Source organism: Miscanthus floridulus, chromosome 4 (assembly GCF_019320115.1).
Source record: "Miscanthus floridulus cultivar M001 chromosome 4, ASM1932011v1, whole genome shotgun sequence".
In the NCBI taxonomy this organism is placed as follows: Eukaryota; Viridiplantae; Streptophyta; class Magnoliopsida; order Poales; family Poaceae; genus Miscanthus; species Miscanthus floridulus.
The window spans coordinates 3980377-4000518 of NC_089583.1; the positions used below are offsets into that span (position 1 = coordinate 3980377).

Genomic DNA, 20142 nt, shown 5'->3' on the forward strand with positions numbered 1-20142 from the left:
TTCACATGTGACGGCTGCGACAGTCAATATTCCAGTTATTGGTTGCCTCATCAGTTATCTAATGAAAAGTACTCAGTTCTGACGCACAGTAGACAGAGTACTCGGAGTTCTTGATTTATAGTCAGAGCTGTCGACTACATGGTATTAGTTCAGTCGGAGCTGCTGTACAACAACACACCACAGTTACTTTGATGGTTATTTGGCATATTTTCATTCTAGACTTGAACAGATTACTAGTGTTACAAGTGCAAGGCTTAGGTAGCCATATTAGGACACAAACACTCTACAACCTACTCGGCTGGAGGTACCTGACTCAATGTACCTGGCTTCATGGACACACTAATTGTGCATATGAGTCTAGAGAGAGAAGTGCAGCTCTGCCTAGCCTAAGAATTTGCGTGCAGCGGAGAACTGCAAACAATTATCGTTCACGCAAAGGAATCAAACTCGTGCAGCCGAAAGCATGGTGGCTAGTATGCCGGAGGTGCTAGACAAACACGCATCCTACAAATCCCAACTCTCGACGTCTGGACTCACTCGGATCAGTAGCCGACCCTCCATGGACAGACGTCTAGTGGCACCACGGAAGAACTGACATGGGACTTTGTATTGCGCACTGCCATACATAGTAACAAGAGTTCTTCTAGCTGTGGTTATGGGCTACTCTGCTCTGCACAACTCTAGGATTAGCCTGCCTCTAATCCTTACAACAAGAGTTCTTCTAATTGCAAGATATGAGTCTACAAGCTATACCGACTACTCCCAGGGGCTTGGACATTTCCGACACAGTCATATTCGACAGAGAGGGACTTGGTTCTGTAACTTCAGAAGCAGTGCTCGCCAACTTTGATCCTTGGGGGTATTTATAGTTGGCCGGTGGTCTATCGTGGACTTCGTCTATACAAATGATTTCTGCCTACAGATAAGGCTTCACATGCTCACAGTGTATGCCGAGTTAGTTCTACAGTACATAGTACGAGATTCTGTTTCCCCGTGTGATGCTACAGTACAAGGGCGGTGACTTTCATAGATTTTCATGTGCGATGTCAGATGGACGGTTACTTGCTTTTATCAAAGTGGGGGTGATATAAGGCCACTGGTGAAGTGGCTGCCCACCCGAAGCTTTGTTATCACAAGTAATTTCCGAATTCCTCAAGCCACTACTCTAAGTTCTTTGAGTATCTTTTACTCGGGGGTTTCGTATTTTACTCGGAGGCTTGTGCACCATGATGTTCATGCAAAGATTATTACTACTAGCTAGTTGGGTTGTTTAATTGCGCCCTTGAGGATGTCTTTACGATCCTATATTTGAGTACCAGGTACTTCTTGGGCGGTTGACTCACCCTCTCGTTCCAGGTACTCAGATCTAGGCTCGGGGGCTGCGGGATATGTATCCTCAATGGTGCTGTAAATTTTTGTTTCGAAGAAATTGGTGAAATTTCAAGATTGACCCTCCAGCTTTTTATACTGAATAGCAAGAGGCTCGGAGGCTACACCCAATGGGTGTGCTTTTCAGGAAAAGCGCACACCATCGGAGTGTTTTTAAAGAGCTCATCATGGTTTCTCTCTCAAGAAAGTACCCGGATATGATAAAGCTTGATTCTACTCGGTATGCTCCAAGAGATTCAAGAAGACTTCCAAGATCAACCATGAAGAGCTCGGGGGCTTGACGGATCAAGATCCTATGGGTTCCTCATTGGGCTGACTACTCGAAGGATTCCTGGGCCGGCCCAAGGTTTGCTTGAGGACACAGAACAAGGTGGCATGATCTCGAAGTACTCAAGAACTGACATAGTTGGACATTTAGGGAAATTAGTCTCTGTAATAGACTAGGACTCTCTGATTGTAACCGACTAGGAATAGAACAACAGCCCTGCCCTCTGACTTATATAAAGAGAGGCAGGCGGTACCCCTTGTATATCAACTCAATAATACAATCCAACAAAAAGGCATCACGCCGAACTGGACGTGAGGCTTTTACTCGATCACGAGGGTTCGAACCAGTATAAATCGTTTGTCTTAGTGTTTACTGCCGAGTTCTGCATACGCCGAAGCCCACCAAACTCTGTCCCGGTAACACAGTGATATGTTGTTGGTCGTCAAACACCGAAAGCGGCCATGCAGGGCCTCTCATGGGCTCATGGTGGCGGAGGGCTCACAGGGCTGCACCAACAGCGGCGGGGGACGCGTGGAAGCTAGCGGGCTCGATGGCAGGCTTCGAAACAGGTTCCATGGGCTTCTGAAGGCTTTTATTTTTTTTTTGTTTTTAATCTATTTTCAGAGGCGGGCATTTGGCCACCTCTGGAAATCCAAATTTACGAAGACGTTAAATCAACGTCGGACCGTTTGCCCGCCTATGGAAATCAGATCTGACCATCTGCAATAGCCATTAGGTGAAGTGGTGCGTGTTCAGTGGGCGAAGGGTTAATTATTGGGCCTGTTCAATTTATCATAGGAGGCCCATATAAAATGAATTTTGTGGATGGGCCTCTTAACTAGCCTGGCTATGTAAATGACTATTTACTGAGGCGGGCCATTTAAAAGGCCCACCTCTGAAAATCCATTTTTAGAGGTAGGTATTTTTTGACTGTCTTCTGAAATGGTTGGTCTCCGAAATTGATTTACAGAGGTGGTCAGATGAATGTCGTGCCTCCTAAAATAAAAACATGTCTCCTAGAATTATTTTTGTAGTAGTGTGCACGCACATGGTTATCGAATGGAATTACAAAGAGATAAGAATAGCTGGAGCTCTGTGGTTGTGCTGTCAATTGCCATTGGTACCTTTTAAATGGTCTAGTAGACCAAAAATATATTCCAATTGAAGGCTGAATTACTAGGGAAGAGAAAGGGATGTGTCTAGTTGATTAATCAAACCATCATGGTGGGCTGCAGTTTCAGTTTCAGATCACCAAGAAGCACTCTCAGATCAATGGAGGTTAACGTGAGGGAGATGAACGGACAGAGATCAATGGACTTGTTTAACCAAGATGGGTATTGGAACCACAATGAATTATTTATCTATGATATGGCAGCACGAGGAGCTAAGAAAATCTTATAGTGGGGATCTACTATTTATATATTGAATTGAATTAACCAGGATAGGTATTGGGACCACATTGAATTAAATATAGGTGACGTGGCAGTTTGAGGAGCTAGAAAAATCTTGTAGTGAGAATCTTTTAATTTAGGTATTGAAGATTGCCTACTAATTATTAATGGGAAATTGCTTATGCTTTTTTATGACATGCAAGCAAAAGTGTGTTTTGCTTGTTCATAATTATTTATATTTAATTCACGTATATTGTGATCCTCCAATTTATTTTGCAATAAAGATTTACAGATGGTGTTGGCATTACTTTCTTGCTGGATACTTATTATATTTTTATTCAATGCTCGAACAGGATTAAGTGTTTCCAGGGTCCAACACTGAATAGAAAATATTTATAATGGTCTTCTCCATGCTACGCATGATGTATTATGCTAGGAGAAGGGCTAAACATATGTAATTAAATATGGGTGGCATGGCATCATGAGGAGCTAGGAAAATATTGTAGTGGGGATCTCCTATTTAGGTACTCCCTCCATCCTAGAAAAAATATAGAGCTTGTTTGTTTCGGCTGAAACGATCGTGGATTATAAGCCAGAAGTACTACTGGCTGGTTTGGTATGAGAGAAAAATACTGTCGCAGCTTATAATCCACGATCGTATAAACCGAAACGAACAGGCTGATAATTCTAGCCTAGTGACATATTTTAGTATCTTATGTTTGATAAAAAATATCAATATATATTTATGATATCAAATAAATACTATTAGATTAATTGTGAAATGTATTTTCATAATAAATTGATTTAGAACCATAAATGAGAATATAATATTGACTAGAAACTTGGTCAAAGGTGAACCACTTTAACTGGCACACAACCCATAATTGTATTCTTTTAGGGACAGAGGGAGTAGGTAGTAGATTGCCAACTAATTGTTAATGGGAAATTACTTGTGCTCTTTTATTTCGCATGCAAGAAAATTTGTGTTTTGGTTGTTCAGGATTTTGGATATTTAATTCACATATATTGTGGATCCTCCAATATTAAGTTTTACAGATGGTGTTGGTATTACTTCTTGCTGGATACTTATTGCATTATTTGTTTTCTTTGAGGTTCCAACATGATTAATTGCTTTCAAGGTCAGAAACTGAATAGAAAATATTTATAACAGTCTTCTTCAGTGATGTATAATGCTAGGATAAGGGCTAAACATATGTAGTTGAAATATATAAGAGCCTTATTGTAATTTTTTTTCCCACCAGGGCTTGCTTGGAAATCTGCGCCCTATCATATTATATATATACAAAGGACTCAGGCGCCTGCTGGACTATCCCCCAGTTTCAAAAATAATTCTCATCAGTCACTTTCTCCTGAAAAGGTAGGAGAAGCTGTATTTCCATCCAGCGACAATGGAGGTGAAATCCGCGAGTATTTGCCTATTCCTGGTACTTCTGTTGGTACAGAATCCTTCTTCTTCTGCAGGTTTTTCTCTCCGTCTCTGTCTCTTTTGTATATAAAGGAAGACGAAGTTGATTCGCAAATTGACACTCCTAATCCCACCGTTTTTTTCTTCTTGCAGAAGATCAGAACTGCTTTTTCACTACTGACCGAGTAAAAACTTGGTGTGTCAACTGGGCATGCAAGTTCGGTTGCCTGATCGACGCCAAACAATATCATACCAAATACAAGAATAGTTGGTGCGAAGGTTCAAGGAAAGGCATTTGTTACTGTCAGTTTTGCGATTGATGCTGTACAATCTCAAAATGTATCATGTAAAAGCCTCGTGGTACAACTGTACAAGGGGGGATGAACGAAAATAACTAATAATTCAAGGTTTTCCGTATTTGGGTTCATTTGGATTCAACCTTGCTCGCTTGTAGGAATGAAATGATATCAAATATGAATGGATATTTACGAATACATGAGTTGTTTCTTTTGGATACGTCAGACATGTTTTAGAAATCCATCTTTGAGCATTTGATTTTTGATAGTACGGATGTTAAATATATTCATATACAAATTATGTTTAGTATTTGAACCCCACTCGAACAGACAGACATTTGAAAATATCCATCCTAAAAAAACTCGATCCGCGATGGCTGGACAGCCCCGATATTCCAGCTTAAGAAAAAGATTTTCTTACGCAGATCGAGAAAACTCCGAACCCCTACTCCACCTATACACAGCGGCACCGCAGCTCTATGAGATAAGCTGGTCACAGACCTGTGCTTTGTATGCGGGGTAGACAAGGGAGTATTTTTCTCTCTTGGTCACTGTGGCCGAAGCCACAAATAAAGAGTGAGTCCCTTGAGACTCGAACTCTGACTACCACATGGTGGAGGTACTGAGCCTGCACTGACCACTCGAGAAAAAAATGTCCATCCTTTTTCAACCCTACTCAATTGCACATTTTCTTTTCTGCGTTCTCCTTTCGTGATGGATCAAGACTGGTACATAATGTTCTATACTTCTAGCAGTAATGATTTAGAGGACGATTTATTGCCTCCTGACTCTAGGTATTGTTTCCCAATGATTGAGTCATCAAGATCGGCAGGGAATCTTACACTAGCAAAGCAAGTCTCATCTGACTATCACAATGATGGATGGAAATTAATCAATTTACTTTCATCTCTTCTAACCAAGGACGATATTTTTCATATTAGATTAGAGATTTAGAAAGAAAAATACAACATATTTTAATATGAAAATATGAACTTAAAGATAAATCTGATATTTGTGTTCTGTGTGAGTGATCTAACAGGGCCACACATAAGGGCTGTTCTAATCATGAAACTCCTTGGTAGTTTTCGTACCTGCCACCACAAGAAGATACTACCTTTGGAAACTACTCTCCACAACGTGTCATTTCTTCATGTGAGTCTCCATGAAAATCTCACCAATTGTCTCCCACTAGTAGAGAAACAAGCTATACTCCTAGTTGGGAAACCCCTTTAGTCCCGGTTTTCTAACCGGGAGTACGAATCCGGGACTAAAGGGCCCCTCCTTTAGTCCTGGTTTCTCGCCCGGGACTAAAGGTGGACCTTTAGTCCCGGTTGGCAACCGAGGCTAAAGAGGCCTCCTGGCCTGGCCACTTGGACCGGCCCTTTAGTCCCGGTTGGTATTATCAACCGGGACTAAAGGTTTTCTTTTTTTTTCTTTTTTTTTCTATTTTCTTTTTCTTCTTTTTTTTGTTTCTATTTTCAATTGATGATTCGTTCGCATTCTATGCTGCTACAGGAACTTTCATTTTCTTTTCTTTTCTTTTTTTTTCTATTTTCAATTGATGATTCGTTTTGGTTTTCGAATACGCATTCTACGCTGCTAGAATATACGTATTCTACACGTTTATAATGTTTGAATATTTTGTGCAAACTAAAGTACGAAGGACCTTTAGTCAAGGAGATCCTGTTCAAGTAAGATCGTGGTGCATGGCTCCAGAGCTGAGCTTTTAAGTTAGCTTTCACTCTTCCGAGCAAGCGAGGTGGTGCTAATAGGTGGGACTGGCCAGCAATTCCAGCATATTGCGTATTCGAAAACCAAAACGAATCATCAATTGAAAATAGAAAAAAAGAAAAGGAAAAAAAAATAAAGTTCCTGTAGCAGCATAGAATGCGAACGAATCATCAATTGAAGATAGAAACAAAAAAAAAGAAGAAAAAGGAAATAGAAACAAAAAAAAAAGAAAAAAAAACCTTTAGTCCCGGTTGGTATTACCAACCGGGACTAAAGGGCCGGCCCAAGTGGCCAGGCTGGGAGGCCTCTTTAGCCCCGGTTGCCAACCGGGACTAAAGGTCCACGAGAAACCGCACTACGGGAGAGACAAAATTCCCCGAGTGTCGCTGGCTTCCCCGAGTGCAAAAAATCGGGCACTCGAGAAAGAGAATCTTCCCCGAGTGTTGCACCCGGGGAAGAATTGCACTCGGGGAAGAGAGGCTTTCCCGAGTGCCGCAGAGATCCTGGCACTCGGTAAAGATCAGCACTCGGCAAAGGCCCTCTTCCCCGAGTGCAACACTCGGGAAAGATCAGCACTCGGCAAAGAAACATGTTACTTGACGGTTCACCCCGCCCACGCCGTTAAAACTTAAAAAAACAAAAATTCTTCCCCGAGTGCCAGGGAAGGCACTCGGGGAAGAGGCCCTTTCCCGAGTGTCAGAACAGGACACTCGGGGAAGAGGCTGCCTTCTCCGAGTGCCCTGTCCTGGCACTCGGGAAAGGGCCTCTTCCCCGAGTGCCAGGGAAGGCACTCGAGGAAGAATTTTTGTTTTTTTTGTTTTTTTTTACCTCATTTTTTTTGTGAGGCCTTCCCACATTATTTGAAACTGTTTGTTCAAATTTGGGACAATTTGACTTTTTTTGTTATATTTCGTTAGTTTTTTTTGTTTCGTTGAATTTTTTTGCATACTTCGAATTTGAACTGCAGGTGCATGAAATAATAGAATTTGGTGATTCAATAAATTATATTAATGATATTTGGTGTATGTTGATGCCTTATCCAGGAACTCGCATGAAATGTCGAGCATCTTGTTGACGTAACATGACGAACAACTTGCGGGAAAAGTGTATTTAAATTATATAAAATCCGAATGAACTCCAAAAATCGCGAAACTTGTCTGGGCGTCGTGTTATCGCATGTAGAGGCTATGATAAAAAATCGAGAAGGTTTCGACGAAGTTGCGACATCGGATGCCTAAAACCCAGACATCTCCGCATGCCTCTGCAAGTGATCACATGCGGAGATGTCTGGGTTTTAGGCATCCGATGTCGCAACTTACTCGAAACCTTCTCAGTTTTTTCTCATAGCCTCTACATGCGATAACACGACGCCCAGACAAGTTTCGTGATTTTCGGACTTCATTCGGATTTTATATAATTTAAAAACACTTTTCTCGCAAGTTGTTCGTCATGTTACGTCAACAAGATGCTCGACATTTCATGCGAGTTCCTGGATAAGGCCTCAACATACACCAAATATCATTAATATAATTTTTTGAATCACAAAATTCCATTATTTCATGCACCTGCAGTTCAAATTTGAAGTATGAAAAAAATTCAACGAAACGAAAAAAACTAACGAAATATAACAAAAAAAATCAAAATTGTCCCAAATTTGAATAGGGAGTTTTAAATAATGTGGGAAGGCCTCACAAAAAAAATTATGCACAAAAAACAAAAAAAAACAAAAATTCTTCCCCGAGTGCCTTTCCTGCCACTCGGGGAAGAGGCCCTTTCCCGAGTGCCAGGACAGGGCACTCGGGGAAGACTTAAAAAAAAGCCCAGCAGGCCTTATCTAAACCTAACCGGCCACCCCACACCCACACCTGCCGCCGCTGCCGCTCGCTGGCCCAGCGCCACCGCGCCCCCGCAGCCCCCGCCGCCGCCGTAGCTTGCCCCCAGGGCCGCGCCCCCCGCAGCCCCCGCTGCTGCCGCAGCTAGCCCCCCGCGCCACGCGCCCCCGCAGCCCCCGCGCCGTGCGCCCCCGCAGCCCCCGCAGGCCCTGCCGGCGCTCTCTCTCTCTCTCTGCCTGCGACGACTGGGCTACGCCGCCGCCGCCCTGCGTCAGGAGCCGGAGGTCTTCGTTGGACCCTTCGCCCACGACGAGCGTCCGCCAGGTTTTCCCACTCGCACCATTTCCCTTCTCTTCCTGATGTGCTAAACCGAGCACCCAAAACCTAACTTAATCGGCTGTGCATGTGTACACCATGTCCTTCACCGGTTCCATCCCTGTCCGTAGGCTAGCGGCGACGGCGATGGCGGAGGCGACGGAGAGGAGGAAGCGCGCGGTAGTCGTGGTACTGGGCGACATCGGTCGCAGCCCGCGGATGCAGTACCACTCCCTCTCGCTCGATAACCAGGTCCGCTCCTCCTAAATCCACCATCTCGTTTTAGCAGTGTTTCGGTTAAACCTCTCGTTTTAGCAGTGTCTCCCCATGATAACCTAGCGTCAGATCGTTTCCTGTAAGCATCCAGGAGCGATTTTCCATGACCGGACGTGTCCGCTTAGGTGTGACCGGACACAGGCTGTAGTCTGGTCCATCTTCTCCACTACGTGCCAACGCTTCACGACTGACATCAGCGTACGTCACCTTCTGACCAGACGTAGGCTCTGCGCATCTGGTCACATTCACTGTTTAGCATCCGGTCAAAAGGCCGAGGGTGGCCTTCACTGCGCGCCACTGACCGGACGCGGCTGTTGAGTCCGGTCGCTGCTAGAGCAGCATCCTGTCACATCGAGACATCCCCTTCTCAACTCCAACTTCGCCACCCTTGATCATATATGCTAACCACGAAGTGTATCACCTTGTGCACGTGTGTTAACATATTTTCACAAATATTTTCATGGGAGTTAGCACTCACTAGAATCTAAATGCATATGCAATGAGTTAGAGCATCTAGTGACACTTTGATAACCACATTTCGATACGAGTTCGACCCCTTTTAATAGTATGGCTATCGATCCTAAATTTGATCACACTCGCTAAGTGTCTCGATCACTAAACAAAAAAAAGCTCCTATCAAGTTTCACCTCTGCCTTGAGCTTTTTATTTTTCTCTTTCTTCTTTTCCAAGCCGAGCACTTGATCATCACTTTGGTCACACCATCATCATGATCTTCACCACTTTGATAAACTAGGTTAGCACTTAGGGTTTTATCAATTCACCAAAACCAAACTAGAGTTTTCAACAGCCACTGCAAACATATTTGCATTTTATCATCCATTCTTCACAGTTGAATATAAGAAAAATGTAAAAGGACATGAGAATGTCATCCTTACGACTTACCTAGTAAAGAAGCCTTTCCACTCTATTACTCGTTATATGCTCCACTACAAAACTGCACGCAGGGTATCATCTAGTTTTAAAACAATAGAAATCGTCTAAAAATAAAATATGATGTCTTGTGAAAACAGTCATAACAAAAATTCAGAGCCAGCCCAATTAAAATTATACCATCACTATCTTAACTAAAATTTAATTTAATATGCCTACGTGTGTTGCACACATAGTTACTCAGAAATATAATAACTTCTATGAGTAATGTAAAGGCTCTCTTTTTTTGAAAAAAGTAAAAATCTTGTTTCACTAATCCGCTCTATATATGTTCTGTAGTGGAAAAACAAAAAAAAAAGTAACAAAAATACTATGGGGGTGTTTGGCATGGCTCCTCTGAAGGGCTTCTCCGGAGGAGCTAGAGCTGTTTTGGAGAAGCTCCGGATCCTCTGCTTTTTACTGAAAAACGGCTCCTCTAGGAAAATATTTGGCAGAGCTCTTCTGGAGGAGCCATAGCCGGAGCCGGTAAGGAGGGCCCTGCCAAGATGATTGCAAGTCGAAGTTTTTATATTTTTTATTTGATTGAAAATTATTCCAAGTGGAAGCAGGGAGTCCCAGCCCCACGTGACTTCTTCCACCACAACAGAATCCATCTCTTTGGCCCCATCTAGGACTAGGAGAGGCACTGCAGATTCTCCCCGATCGAGATGGCGCCGCGTCCGCCGCCGGGGCTCATGGACGACCCTCATCGGCGAGATCCTCCTCCGCCTCCCTCTGGAAGATCCAGAGTGCCTCGTCCACGCCTCCCTCGTCTGCAATCCCTGGCGTCGCCTCCTCTCGGATCTGGACTTCCCCCGCCGCTACCACGAGTTCCACGGATCGCCGCCACTTCTCGGCTTCCTCCACCGCAAGAAGAACGGATGTGGCCAGTTTTCCCCCGGCTTCATCCCCATCAAAGAAACGTCCCCTATCCTTAACCCCCCGCCGGAGCCTAACTGCTATATCCTCGACTGCCGCCATGGCCGCGTACTCCTCTTCGAGTGCAGTATAGGTCCCATCGTCTGGGACCCCATCACCAACAGCGGGCAGCACCTTCGTTGGCCCAAGATCAAGGAATCCCTATACCGATATTGCTTCAAGGCAGCGGTGCTCTGTGCCATGGATGGCTGCGACCACCTCGGTTGCTGCGGTGGCCCCTCTCTCCTGGTCTTTGTAGAGATCGACATCCCAGACCACCAGCATGGCGCATCAGCATCAGGTAGAGTGTACTCAACCGAGACTGGAGCATGGAATGCTGGTGTCTCACCAGTTCACCTTGGCCCCATCATGTATGGGTCTGCAAGTTGATAGGGAGCAGCCTGCTCACCGGAGGCGCGCTCTATTTCATCTTCGAGGAAGGCCGGAGAATCCTCAAGTATGAATTAGCTGGGTGTGACCTATCAGCAATGAGCCCACCACCGTTGCCTGTGGGAAACATGGTGCTCATGAAGGCAGAGGGCGGCGGCCTGGGAGCCTGTGGTTTGAAAGGCCACAGCCTGAACCTGTGGGCGTGGCGGACTGGGCCCGGTGGCATTTGGGAATGGAAGCAGGGCAGAGTCATCCAGCTTGACATTGGCGACCTCTCTACAAATCTTTATGTAGTTGATTTTGCAGAAGGTGCTGGTTCCATCTTCGTGAGAGCAAACAACGGCGTCTTCGCTGTTGAGCTAAAATCTGGCCAGGCCTGGAAGATAGGGAAGCGAGGGAATTTCAAGGACATATTTCCCTTCATGAGCTTCTACACCCCTGGTACTAGCCTCGTGCCCACTGATTTATCTCCTCATGCCCCGCCCACTGATATATCTCCTCAGTCGTAATCTTTCAATATTCAATCCGTTGAGGTCGCGCGTCCCGGAGTCAATGGAGAACGTCTCTCCGACGGGTGCCGGGTCGCGAGTCTCCTCGCGAAGGTGGAGTACGCCGAGCCGGTCGGTGACGAAGTCCAGACTTCCGAAGAGGAAGGCCTGGGATGGCTCGAAAATGAGTGGAACCCGCATCCCCGCAGGCGAGAGTGCGGGATACTCCAGTGAGCCGAGGCGAATCGTATCGCCCGAGCCCGCCACGGTAGGGGTGGCGGAAAAATGGGCCATCCGATGACAAAAAAGTGTTGAACGTATAGCGTCTTCCCCACAGACGACGCCAACCGTCGGTACAGAAAGTGACCAATTAGTGAATATTTGTAGTTTTGCTGTACGTTGTGATCGGAGGTGGCCTAGCACTCAATGACACAGGATATATACTGGTTCAGGCAACGTGCCCTACGTCCAGTCTGGGTCGGTCGGTGACTTTATTTCTGAGCCCAGGTGCTCGAAGTCTGTAGTGGGGTCACAAACGAGAAGGAGAAATGAGGGGTGTACGAGAGGCCCGGTCGGGTCCGACCGGAAGGGCCGAGGGCGACCGAAACTCCGCTATGAGCTAGGTGTTCAAGCGTGTGCTTGAGGGGTTGCGAGCTATCGATCTAGTGAATCTAAAGTTAAAGAAGATGGTCCTCCTCCGTTGGAGGGAGCGCATCCCCTTTTATAGATAAAGAGGATGTCTTTACAGGTGAGAGGGAGAGAGTACGGATGTTTTCAAGCCTTGTTGCCCACGCCGACAAGGGTAGCGATGATGGTAGGCGCCCACAATACTGTTGACGCCGCTGTAGAATGTCAGGTGCACATGGGAGGTTGTGTTGGCTTCTTCAGGAAGGGTGGATGTTGGTACCTGCAAAATACTGTTGGTGTGTGAGGAGCCCTACCACGTGTACCAGGTATGGTGAATCCTGGCGCCCACTACCGATGCACAGAGGCATGTGGGGGTTTTTTTGCCGTACGGGAGTCCAACGACGCCTAGAATACTGTAGACACAAATGTCGGCGCCTACAATACTGCTTGTGTCAGGGCGGTCGTGGAGCACTGTTTCCGCAGGCGTACAGGGTATGGTCCCGCTATCGTGGTTTGACTTAGTGCGATGCGTTCTCTGTTTGCCCCTGGTCCCTTCCGAGCGGGCGTCCCCGGTCGAATGGCTCCAGTTGGCCTTGGCTGCGCCAGTCGGAGAAGAGCGGTACGCAGGCTTCCTATGGGTCCCCGGTCGGAGTCGCGGGGTCAGAGTAGGAAGCGGCATTTTGGGCCAGGCCTTTCGATCAGAGAGACTGTCCGGAGGCGGCTGGTGCCCGAGGTGAGCGCTTCGGTTGGAGGTGGGCCGAAGAGATTGATGAGCGGGCGTTCTTTCGAGCAGACCTTCCGGTCGGCGACCGGACTGTCCTTCCGGCCCGTCGTATTTTTAAACCTTCCGACCGGCCCATGAACAACATGCTGTTTTCGTGGGCCAAGCCCTGGCGTGAAAGCCGGTCCCCGAGGGACCCCGGGTTTGTGAACCCGACAGGAGCCCCCGAGCCCCCGGACGATTCGAGCAGAATCGTCCGGGGGATTTTTTGTCTTGCTGGCGGGTGCGCGTGAGCGCACCCACGGGTGTAGTTTTTTGTGTTGTGTCGGTGGGTGCACGCGAGCACACCCGCGGGTGTAGCCCCTGAGCCACCTGGTGGTCCGGGCAGAACGGGCCGAGGGGTGTTGCTTCGGTGGACGTGTGTTTTAGTTTTGAGATGATTTTTGTTTAACCCGGGCGTCGTTGTGCAGCCGAGGCATTTTTTAGGTGAAGGGTTGAGATAGATCTTACTGGTCCCGGTGTCGGTGCGTGCCGTGGAGCGGGTGTGAAGGTTAGTTTGGCACAAGAAAAAACCCTGGCGTCGGTGCACGCCATGGATGGAGATAGCCTGGTTCGAATGCGACAGAGCTCACTGATCTTTGGTGTCGATGCGCGCCATGGGATCAGGCGAGGCGGAGCCACGAATGGACCCAGGCGTCGATGCGCGTCGTGGATCGAGAGAGTTAGTTTAGTTAGTTAAGGAATCGTATGGGCCGGAGCTCATGAATCCTGGGAGCGCAGTCGGGAGTGAAGCTGTTACGCGAGTTTAGGAGTCGCGGTTCCAGGAGCCATAGCCGGATGTCATAGATCCTGTCGACGCGAGTTCGGGGTCGCGGTCCCAAGGTTTTTTGGAGCGCAGGTCGAAAGTGAAGCTGTTTTGAAGCCGAAGCGTAGTTAGTTTCGTTAAAGATCGGACGAGGCGGTGCTCGCGGATCCTGGCGTCGGTGCGCGCCGCGGGACCGGGTGAGTCGGAGTCGTGGATCTGGCAAGTTCGAGGTCACCGTCCTTGGCATTTTTATCTTGAGCCCCCAAGCCCTATCGGGCCTTTCGTGGGGGTCGATGTGATTATTGTGCGTTACCCCATCCTCGGTTCCTCACAACCGGAGGGGCTGAGTTTCATCGCCTATCCCGATCGCTCGTGCTCCAAGACTAGCTCAGTGAGTTCGCTAACGGGTGTGATCGAGTGGAATCTGGGTCCGTCATTCGGGACGGGGTCGGCATAGCCCTCTTGTGACATTCCACTACTCCTTTACTGTAACCCGATAGATGCCTAGGTCATTCCAAAGATCGACCCGGGTGGCCTAACGGCCTCCCCATGATGGGGATTCTATGGGCCTGGCGAGAGGTTTAGGATCAAACGAGAAGGTTGAGATGACCCGGTCTGCTGGACTAGGCTAGGGCCGCACGGTGCTCATCTATAGTATTCTACCCTGGCTCTGTTGGTTGCCCATGTCGAATGAGGCAACCGCCACTTTGTGACGCAACACGGAGCGTTCTGGTGCATTTCACTGCATGTGCGATGCTTAGTTCCCGACCCCCCGGGCGGTTCATGCCCTAACCGTCCGGGGGGTTCAGGCGTATGAAATGAATGCGTATATGGATGTATGAATGATTTATAAAGAAATAGAGGGGGGTTTTTATAGTGTTTACCTTGACGACTGGAGTGACGGGGTTCGGAGAGCTTTTAGTCGGAAACGTCCAACCGGGACCCGTGCTCGTCGTTCGTGATGGAGTCGGCATGGCCTACATGGGACATCCCTTTGCTTCCTACCTGTGTCTCGGTGCGGATACTGAGTGACTCGATCGACTCAGGGGCCGGTTGGTCTCCCGGCAGAGATTTCGTTTTTTGGTCTCCCTAGGCCTGGCCTGGGGAAGCGGGGAGCCGCCCATGTGTGGTGACGCTTCTGTTTTTGCGCCTGGTCGTGCGATAGTGGTGGGCCATACCCAGGCCACGTTTTGCCTTGCCAGGCAATGTTTCTTCTGACCCGGCGTTGCTCCGTCAGTTAGTGTGCGTCCTCTCGGCCAAGGCATGCCCCGTCGTTTCTCATCCACATTGAATGGGGGCAGAGTCTCGCGCTCTGATCGTCTGCTTTTCTTATTTAAATAGGGGGAGGGAGAGGGCTCTCCATCGTAGTCCTTCACCTATTCTCCAACTATTGTCTCTCTTCCTTCCTCCTCACCGAGAGTGCCTGTATGCCACGGCGGTTCCTAAGTGAGAGAGAGAGAGAGAGGGCGAGGGGGAGGACTTATAGATCCTTTTGTGAACCCGGAGCGTGATGTCGGTCTAGAGGTGCTGCTGGATCTGATCTGCGAGGCTTTTCTTCAGGATGGAGCCACGTGTAGATTTTCTTTGGTGGATCTTCTCCGGGCAAGCTTCATCGGAGGGGAAGTTACTCATGATTGTGCCGGTGGAGGGTTCCGTGCCTACAGCTGCTCAAGTCGGCCAGTTCATAAAGTTTAATGAGATTTCTTCCAGTTATGGCGACCATACCTCGGAAGTGACGCCCCCACCCAGGAGCTGCCTCGGCTGCATGAGAAGGTCAGGCGCTCTATGTTCTTCTATTGAGCATCTATAGGTGTGGCGCCCTGGAGGTATCTATTGCGTTCACCGAAGTCAGAGGAGCAGAGCGGGCGGGTCCCTGGTGGTTGCATCCGGTTTCTTCTTTGGCTTCCAGGCGATGTCGTTTGAGCGGCTGCAGTAGTATTCGTAGTAGTAGGAAATGTAATAGTTAAGTTTTGTGGGTAAGTCCCCGTGTAAATAGTTTCTTTGTATCAATGAATACAACCGCACTGCCCCTGTGATGAAACCATCATATCTATTTCCTTGTTTTTGTTCTAGCATAACCTTTATTTTTATCCTTTCTTTCTCATACCTGCCCGTTTGTCCCGTAAGGTGCGATCTTGGGAGCCCAGGGCGTGGCCCACGGGGCTCGGTTGTTTGTATCCGTAGGGAAAGGCGGGGTGCGTTTGGTCTAGGAGTAAGAACAGGGTTACGTAAGGTAATCAAAGGAATGGAATGTGTTTCCGTTTGGGGAGAAAGTTGTATACCATGTGATAGTAAAGAGAAAGATAGGAAATACTCGATATTTGTACACTTATGGAGCCCCCGAGCGACCCGGGTTGAAAGTGTTCGGGCGGGGGCGCTCTTACAGGAGCATGTGTTTTAAGCGAAAGTATTTAGACCAAATTTAAGGGAAAAAACAACGTAGCTGTTCAATGTTCCAAGTGTTGTTGAGAACATTGCCATTGTTGTCCTCCAGTCGGTAGGTGCCCGATCGGATTACTTCGGTTACCGTATAGGGTCCTTCCCAGGGTGGAGAGAGCTTGTGTTTTTCCTTTGTCGATTGGGTCCTTCAGAGCATGAGATCGCTGACTTTGAGAATCCTTCCTCTGATCTTCCTTTCGTGGTACCTATGAAGGGTTTGTTGATAGCGAGCGAAGCGGATGACGGTTGTCTCACATGCCTCTTCGAGTAGGTCGGCTGTGTCTTGTTGAGCCTCCGTGGCTCGGTCATGGTCGAAAGCTTTTACTCTTGGTGAGTCGTGGTCGAGGTCGGAGGGCAACACGGCTTCTGCTCCGTAAGCCAGGAAGAAAGGTGTGAATCCCATGGATCGGTTTGGGGTCGTTCTTAGGCTCCAGAGGATCGCTGGGACCTCTGCAACCCATCGCCCGGTGTGTTTGTTGAGTCGGTCGAAGATGCATGACTTGACTCCTTGGAGGACCATGCCATTGGCGCGTTCGACCTGACCGTTAGTTCATGGATGTCTGACCAAATCCTAGTCGATTCTAATGTCGTATCCATCATTGAAGTCTAGGAATTTCTTCCCGGTGAAGTTGGTCCCGTGGTCAGTGATAATATAGTTAGGAACGCCGAATCGGTAGATGATGTCGAGGAAGAATTTGACCGCCTCTTCCGAGCGGAGATTGGTGATGGGCTTGGCCTCTATCCATTTGGTAAACTTATCGACTGCTACGAGTAGGTGAGTGAACCCACTCGGGCCCTTCTTGAGGGGTCCTACCATGTCGAGACCCTAGACCGCGAATGACTAGGTGATTGGGATGGTTTGGAGCTCTTGCGCCGGTAAATGGGTTTACCGAGCGTAGAACTAGCCTCCTTCGCACCTGCGAATGACCTCTTCTACATCTCATAGCGCGGTGGGCCAGTAAAATCCTTAGCGAAAGGTTTTTCTGACCAGGGACCTTGGGGCCGCATGATGCCTGCAGATCCTGGCATGGACCTTGAGGAGGATCTGCTTCCCCTGGCTGGCAGGGATGCACTTCATGAGCACTCCTAACGGACTCCGTTTGTAGAGTTCATCACCGAGCACGATGAAGGTCTTGGCGCGTCGAGCGATTCGTTGGACTTTAGTTCTTTCAGGTGGGAGAACCTCCTCGAGGAGGTAGGCGAGTAGCGGTATTCGCCAGTCGGTTTGATCGAGTGCCACTATGGCGACGTCCATGGATGATGTCGTTATAGAGGTGCTGGGATCGAAGCCCCTGACTGCCGGATCAGCGTTGGGGTTAGAGCCCCCGAGCGTCGACTGGGTGTCGGGATCGGAGCCTTTGACCGCCGGCTGGCTGTTGGATTGTGTCTGGGTTGGATCTTCTAGGACACGGGCGGACGGTTCGTGGACGTCGTTGATGAAGACCCCACTCGGGGATGGATCCCGCCTGGCGGCTAGTTTTGCGAGAAAATCGGCGGCGGCGTTGTCCCTTCGAGGGACGTGATGCAATTCGATTCCCTGGAATTTGTCCTCGAGCTTACGCACCTCTTGGCAATATGTTGTCATGAGGGGGCTTCTGTAGGAGGACTCCTTCATGACCTGATCAATGACTAGTTCTGAGTCGCCGCGGACGTAGAGTCACGTAGCACCAAGCTCGATGGCGATGCGTAGCCCGTTGATAAGGGCCTCATATTCTGTGGTGTTGTTTGAAGCTGAAAAGTGGAGGCAGATGGCATAGCGGAGCCTACTCCCGTCTAGGGAGATAAGAACCACTCCAGCCCCCGAGCCAGGCACCTTTACGGACCCGTCGAAGTACATTGTCCAGTACTTGTGGGAGACGTCCGGGGTCGGTAGCTGGACCTCATCCATTCGGCGATGAAATCCATGAGAGCCTGAGATTTAATTGCGGTGCGGGGGGTATACCTAATGTCATGGCCCATGAGTTCAAGGGCCCACTTAGAGATTCGTCCCACGGCGTCACGATTGCGGATGATGTCTCCGAGTGGGTATGAAGTGACGACTGTGACTTTGTGGTCGGTGAAGTAGTGTAGGAGCTTCCTAGTGGCCATTAGCATGGCGTATAGGAGTTTCTGCACCTAGGGGTACCTTGGGGTCGGTAAGTACTTCTCCGACGAAGTATACGGGTCGCTGTACCTTGAGCTGGTGTCCCGGTTCCTCCCTTTCGATGACCAGGGCAGCACTCACCACATGGTTACTTGCCGCGATGTGAAGGAGGAGGGGTTCTCCCCGTTCAGGAGCGACGAGGATCGGGGTTGAAGTCAGGGATGTTTTGAGGCTTTCGAGAGCCTATTGGGCTTCCTCAGTCTAGATGAAGGCGTCTGTCTTTTTGAGGAGCTTATAGAGTGGCATCCCCCATTCGCCGAGCCGGGAGATGAAGCGACTAAGGGCCACCAAGCAACCGGTGAGCCTTTGTACGCCCTTTACGTTGCGTATGGGGCCCATGTTGGAGATGGCTGCAATCTTTTCAGGGTTGGCCTCGATGCCACGTTCGAACATGATGTATCCAAGCAGCTTCCCCTTTGGGGCCCCAAAAACACATTTTTCGGGATTTAGCTTGATGTTGAACCTTCGGAGGTTCGTGAACGTTGTGGCCAAGTTGGTGATTAGGTCATAAGCTCGAGCCGTTTTGACCACTATGTCATCAACATAGACGGTGATTGTTGGTTTCGGCCGTTCAGCCTGATCGGGCTGATCAGGCGGGTCGATTTGGTCGGCAAAGCATTGCTGCATGCACCTTTGGTAGGTGGCGCCAGCATTCTTTAGACTGAAAGGCATGGTGACATAGCAGTACGAACCATAAGGGGTGATGAATGAGGTTGCGAGCTGATCGGAATCTTTCATCGCGATCTGGTGATAGCCTGAGTAGGCATCCAAAAAGGAGAGGATCTCGCAACCCGAGGTGGAGTAGATTATCTGGTCCATGCGTGGTAAAGGAAAGTGATCCTTCGGACACACTTTATTAAGTTCGGTGTAATCGACGCACATTCTCCACTTCTTGGTCTTTTTCCTGACTAGGACGGGATTGGCGAGCCAGTCAGAGTGGAAAACCTCCCTGATGAATCTGGCTGCTAGGAGCTTGGCGATCTCTTTGCCTATGGCCTTGCACCTCTCATCGTCGAAACGATGTAGGCGTTGCTTGGCAGGCTTCGAGCCCAGGATAAGGCATAGTGCGTGCTCAGCAACCCCCCATGGTATCCTCGGCATGTCAGAGGGCTGCCATGCGAAGACATCATGATTGTCGCGTGGGAAGTCGACGAGCTCGCATTCCTATTTGGCCGGAAGTTGGGTCCCGATTCGCACCGTTTTGGCTAAGTCGGTGGGGTCGACACCCACCGCCTTGGTTTCCTCGAGTGGGCAGAAGGCCGTCGAGGAGGTCGTTTTGTTGTAGTCTAGGACTGCTAGGGTTGATGACTCCCCAAGCTACAGGAGCTTGGAGGAGTTGACGACCGCAGTGGCGAGCTCATAGTTCTCGCGGTCGCATGCGAAGGAGTGCGAGAAGGCGCTACTCACGGTGATGACGCCGTTTGGACCCGGCATCTTCAGCTTGAGGTAGGTGTAGTTGGCGATCACCATGAATCTTGCATAGCATGGTCGTCCTAAGATGGCGTGTAGGACCCTAGAAAGTCCACCACTTCGAAGGTGAGGACCTCCGAGCGGAAGTTGGTCCGGCTGCTGAATGTGACGGGCAGGTCGATCTGTCCGAGCAGGTATGCCTGCGCACCCGAGATTACCCCGTGGAAGGGGGAGCCTGCCGGGCAGAGCTTCGATCAGGGGATGCGCATGACATCAAGGGTGTCAATGTACAGGATGTTGAGGCCGCTCCCCCCATCCATCAGCACCTTGGTGAGGCACTTTTTGTG

The 20142-nt window shown here is 48.8% G+C and overlaps 1 protein-coding gene across 1 annotated transcript; it reads right to left on the reverse strand.

The window, feature by feature from the left end:
- Positions 1 to 17209: 17209 nt before the first annotated feature.
- LOC136547917 (uncharacterized) lies at positions 17210 to 17857 on the reverse strand. Its single transcript, XM_066539602.1, has one exon. The coding sequence runs from the start codon at positions 17855 to 17857 to the stop codon at positions 17210 to 17212; it is 648 nt and encodes a 215-aa protein (XP_066395699.1).
- Between the last annotated feature and the right edge of the window lie 2285 nt (positions 17858 to 20142).

Bases quoted from the DNA above. Each gene is read 5' to 3' on its own strand.
- LOC136547917 (XM_066539602.1), bottom strand. From the start codon at position 17,857: ATGAAGGAGTCCTCCTACAGAAGCCCCCTCATGACAACATATTGCCAA.